General features: G+C 47.9%; 1 protein-coding gene across 1 annotated transcript; it reads right to left on the bottom strand.

Moving 5' to 3' along the window:
• On the bottom strand, positions 1 to 1,822 carry LOC125520217 (polyubiquitin). The gene is made up of 2 exons (XM_048685063.1): positions 1,608 to 1,822; positions 1 to 697 (listed from the first exon to the last, which is right to left on the bottom strand). Exon 2 carries the CDS (start codon positions 695 to 697, stop codon positions 236 to 238), a length of 462 nt encoding a protein of 153 aa, XP_048541020.1. The 5' UTR covers positions 1,608 to 1,822; the 3' UTR covers positions 1 to 235.
• Between the last annotated feature and the right edge of the window lie 3,923 nt (positions 1,823 to 5,745).

Raw genomic sequence — 5,745 nt, 5'->3', positions numbered from 1 at the left:
TCAGGCAAGACAAACAATATTATGGATTGAATTCAGGGCTCACTTAATATTAAGTTCATCAAAGCTGCTGCACACCAGCAGAAGTTTGCAGATACAAACGATAACACTGCATCATAGTACGGTATAGAAACAAAGACAGTTCAGGCAACGACAGACATAGACCAGACTCCTTTGGAGGACACCGAAGACGAGACTTGTGAACCCAGAGACAAAAAGCAGCTCCATGGCCAGGAGCTTACTGGCCACCACGGAGACGGAGCACCAAGTGAAGGGTTGACTCCTTCTGAATGTTGTAGTCCGCCAAGGTGCGGCCATCCTCAAGCTGCTTACCAGCAAAGATGAGGCGCTGCTGGTCCGGGGGAATGCCCTCCTTGTCCTGGATCTTCGCCTTCACGTTGTCGATGGTGTCAGATGACTCCACCTCCAGGGTGATGGTCTTGCCGGTGAGGGTCTTCACAAATATCTGCATGCCACCACGGAGCCTGAGCACCAAGTGGAGGGTGGACTCCTTCTGGATGTTGTAATCCGCAAGGGTGCGGCCATCCTCGAGCTGCTTGCCGGCAAAGATCAGGCGCTGCTGGTCCGGGGGGATGCCCTCCTTGTCCTGGATCTTTGCCTTGACATTGTCAATGGTGTCAGAGGACTCGACCTCAAGGGTGATGGTCTTGCCGGTGAGGGTCTTCACAAAGATCTGCATCTGTAAATACAAAGCAGACAGAAGCAGATTAAGTTACAGTACAGGGATATCTGCAGTACGTCAAACAATAGATGAACCAGATGGCCACCATGCTACAAAGATGAAATTGCAACAGAGATGAAATCAGCTAGAGAGCTGACAGCAAACTGCCCAGGAGCTGGCCACTAGAACAAGCCAATGGATTGACATAATATAAGAGTGTTTTTGACACTATACTAGTATCAAAAACGCTGCTATATTATGGGACGGAGGGAATAGCATATCTACCAGCGCAGTTTCAATGGGAGCTGATGTAATCTGGTTGTACTGAGAAGCTTGTCAACAAGCCTAGAAACCAACAGTAATATCGGCAAACCGACATGAATTTAAGAGTTGAATTCAATGCCCAACTACGGACGCTACAAGCAACTACAAAGCTGAACTATTAATCTAGCAAATCATAGGTGTATCCTTCCACAGATCATAGGGCTACAAAATCAGAAACTAGCTAACTAAGTCTATAACGAGATAGATGAACCGAACCAACAGCAATCGCATCGCATCCCAGTAATACCACGAAGGTGTACCCTTCAACATATGAGGCTCATGAGCGGTACATAATCAAAAATCCACAATAACAACCAAGCAGAACTAAGACGAACCGACCCCACAGCAATCCCATCATAATCGGCAGATCTGCTCGAAAATCACGGCATAATCAAGAGAGACGTGTTAACTACAATCAGGCCTAATCAGCCACGACTAACCGAACGAGCTGCAATCGATCAACAGCAATAACGCCTCGACCCACCCACAGATCTAATCCAAATCCATACGACTAGCAGGAATCGAGGGCGGTGCTAGCAACGATCGATCCAAGGGCACGCACGCACGCACGAGAGAGCGAAGAAGAAACCGTAGCCTCGCATACCTTGAGGAGGAGGACGAGAGAGCCTTCGCTTCGCTCGGATCGGAGGTTTCCCGGTGAGATCGTAGGGGGGCTGGATTGGATTGGATCGGATCGGATGTGTGGAGAGGAGACGGGAGGGGGCGGGGATTTTATAGCCGAGCCGGCTCGGACGGGAGGGAGAGAAGGAAGAAGCACCACGGCACCGGCACGGGTGACTTGTGGGGGCCGGAGCGGATAGGAAGGGGAGAGGCTTCCCTCAAAAAAAAAAAAAAAAAAGGGAGGGGAGAGGCGGTCGCGGAGTCCGTCCCCACCACGCAAAAAATCCAGGATATGGGGAGGAGATTCCAAAGGTGACGCCGTCGAGGGTTCGGCTGGTTGGTGGCCGTTGGAGTTGGACGGGTCGGCTCACGCCGTTGGTGTGGTGCGTGAGCGTGACACACTGGGCCTCATGATCTTTCCTTCGCCGGCACGCACGGGACGAGGATATGATTTTGAATTTTCACTGGTATAATCCTACATTTATATATTATAGGTTTGCAACAAGATATTTTGCGGCTGGAAATATTTGACCCCATTTCTTGAATTTATACGGCTTCATTTTGTTATTATAGTTCAATTGAGTTTGTGTTTCTGAGCCTGAAAACATGGCTTGACAGTCGTGAATAAGAGTAGAGTGCCGCAAGCATATTTTAGTAAGGGTATTTAGACTCATTCGTGAAAAAAAATGAATTTTCCACTAGTATGTTGTCCGAACTGCCAGTTGGAGTGGATATCTAGAAGGTGTCGCGCACTCATGTACAAAGACCATCTAATATGACCAATCGATAGTCAAGATTAGAATGCACAAAACGCAACGACATGACACGCCATCGAAGATAAAAAAACGATGAGAAGAAGAAAGTGGGAAAAAATGAGGAGATGGCGAAGGGGACACGAAACATTGGGCACGAGTGATGGAGGAGAAAATTATGGGTTAATTGGCATAATATATTTTTAGAAACAAGAGTTTCATATTGGAAAATTCTCTAGCCATTGGTTGAATGTATGATGTCTGGAGATGTATCACGTCGGTCGACTTTCCTGAAGACGACGCGCACCATGCTGGAGAAGTGGGCGACATGGCTGACAGTGGCTAGGGGTGGGCGACATGGCTGACAGTGGCTAGGGGTGGGCATTTTAACCGAAGACCGAACTACCGAACCGAAAGAACCGGGACCGTATCCGAATAGACCGAAACCGAAAAAATCAGTACTAAATTCGGTCAGCAACTCTGTAAAACCAATATTACATCGGTCGTTTCGGTTATGACCCTCGACTACCCGAAGTACCGTAAGTAACCGAGAAAGAATAGTAACAGGCCAATTCAATGCATTAGGCCCATAGCCCACAATATCAACTAAACCTGGATGCGTCCGTTTAAGCCTTCACTTGGATTAGTTCAACGCTTCCCGTGAGAAAACTCACTTCGACGCAAAAAAGGGGGCTGCCACCGCCGCACCTTATCCACATCTAGGGAACCGCCAGATCTAAGAAGCCGCCAATCGATCCCTCTGGCTGGCGCCGGCGCCGGCACCGCAACATCTCCTCCTTCCTCGAATTTCTTCCCCACAGAGACCGTCTCCAATAGAAGTTTCCACCAACACTCCATCCTCCAATTCGCCATGCCTACAGGGACATCTGCTTCCCGAGCACCGGCCTGCAATTTTGTTCTTCAAGTTACAGGTCTGCTAGCTGAATCGGTCTGCTGAGATGCTCCAGTAGGATGCAGCTGCATCTCCTCTCCCCATTCCCTTCGGTCATACATGTATTTCTTGATTTTTTTTCTACTGGCAAGTTGTTTGGCTTCTTCGGTCTTGAAAACGACGACCGAACCGAAGTCTCGGTCCACCAAACTCTCGGTTAGCAGGATTTTGGAAGACCGATCGGTCATCAATTTTGCAAAACCGAAATTTTTATTAACCTGAAGAACCGAACCGATCGGTTCGGGTTAACCGAATGCCCAGGCCTAACAGTGGCGTTAACGGAGGCAAGGCGGAGGGTTGACATGTGCCGACGAGGGGAGGGGGGGGGGTCGTCTGCATCGAAGAAGGAGTCTTTAGAGAGTTATAGAGGGATGGCCTAATCGGCAACGGAAAAGGCAACTCGAACAAGGCGGGGCGGTGGGGCAACGACACCGTCCACGAGTGGCGGTGCCCGGCAGCAACATCGTGGGTAGACACAGAGCGTAAGGAAGGTGTCGACAACGGAATGGACTAAAACATATTTTTTTTACATGCAACACATAAATATCCAGTCCCATTATGTAATGTTACTCTCCTAAATTCAAATGCAATCAATTATTTTGAATTAAAAAGCACCGAACAGCACAAGCTCTCGGTGAAGACTCCAAAAAAAGGCATCGCGACTTGCTTGACATCCTCTCCAGCATGATGTCCGTGTGATATACGCCGACGCCGTATGACGGCGAGCAAGAGCAACGGGAAGAACGCGTCCACTCATGAACTGCCGTCCCACACGTCGCGTCGTGGATGTTGCTTTCGTTCTCATCCTCCCGTTCCCTTAAAACTTTTATTATCAATTCACAAAATAAACTTTTATTATCACAAAGCCTTCCGGTAAAAAGAAGAAAAGGAGACACACTGTCTCACTGGGGGCGTCACTTTCGGAGCCCAACATTTTTTCCTTTTGAGGGGTTCCGATTAGGGTTGCTGGATGTGTAGACCGCACAGATTAGGGTGGATGTGTTTTTTTTTTTGGCACAGCTCAGCATTATTGTTGCCTCCGCCGTGTCCACTAGCGACATATGGAGGAGAAAAGGATCGCCGTGACTTTTCGTGACATTTCCGGTGAGCTCGTTTTGGTACGTACGTACTGTACGTGTGTATATGGAATCCTCCTGCAGCTCAGAGGCTTTCCTTGCTTCAACGCAACTGCATCAGAGATTCAGAGCTCGTAGCGCCTGTTCGTTTAATCTCTCCATTGCACAGAAATGATTTGTTGGCCCCGAAAGAAGGAAAGAGATTTGTTTTAGTTGCTACGGAATGTGCAACCTGGCGTGCTTGCTCTGGGGAGTTAAGGCAAGACCGCAAGAGTCGTGACTTCTGAAGCTTAATAATGCTTTATGTATCAACTACTCTCTCCATCTTATGATGTAATACGTTTTTTTACATGAATTAGTCTTATATTATGAGACGGAGAGGGCAGCAGATGGAAGTTTGCTTCTCGGTGTGTCCTGGGCTTGGTGGCATGCATCGTCAGGTCGACCATAGAGGTTGTCCGTGCTTATATTGAGTGATTAATCGGACGGCATGATGACGTTGCATTAGGTCGGAGAACGACTCTGCACCTAAACCGGATAGTGATCTAGTGCAAGACGGCGACACGGACAGCTGAACAAATCTTAGCACGAGCTATGATGACTAGTCGTATATGGTGAGCAGGTGAGATGAACCCGCTGGGCTTAAGATGACTAGCAGGGCAGGCAGGTGATCTGGAACACGGAAGACTCTTCCGGTCGGTTCGGTCGTTCTAGCTAGATTGATCGGCGAGTTGGCTGCCAATGGTTGAATGCTGGATAGGACTATTATACGAGATCATCCGGGATGGAGTCAAGTGGATTTTTCCTATGTTGCTGTTCTCTGTCAGATTGAGCTTTTGTCTACTCGGCAGTCCACATTGTTAGGCTTTTCAGACCCATGATTTTTGTAAAGTGAATTTAGTTAATGAAAATGAAAATGATTTAAAGAGCCCTGTCGCTGTGTTTACTCTCCAAAATACCACTCCCCCACCTCATAATATAAGAGCGTTTTTAACACTACATTAATACAACAGCCGCACTCATTTTATGAAACAGAGGGTGTAAAAATTATCTACTAGTGCAAAAAAATGTTGCCACTGTCCCACGCTACACCCTTCAATCGTGACGACCGCTATTTTCTCTTGCAACATCGCCTCGCACCAGCCCTGTCAGCTGCCAGTGCTGGTCGGGTAACCGGCCCCAGCCTTCTAGGCCCAAAGCGCGGCAATTCATCTCCAATAATGTACCCGATCTTCGATGTTAAAAAGAAAGAAAAGAACTAGGCTTGCAACAGTAAATTCAATTTCTTCTCTGCAAGCATTAACTTTACCTTAACTTTGTTGCTCTCTCTCTCTCTCTCTC

The sequence above is a fragment of the Triticum urartu genome, chromosome 7, assembly GCF_003073215.2.
Source record: "Triticum urartu cultivar G1812 chromosome 7, Tu2.1, whole genome shotgun sequence".
In the NCBI taxonomy this organism is placed as follows: domain Eukaryota; kingdom Viridiplantae; phylum Streptophyta; class Magnoliopsida; order Poales; family Poaceae; genus Triticum; species Triticum urartu.
The sequence above is the reverse complement of the archived record's forward strand: the minus strand, read 5'-3'. Positions and strand labels throughout refer to the sequence as shown.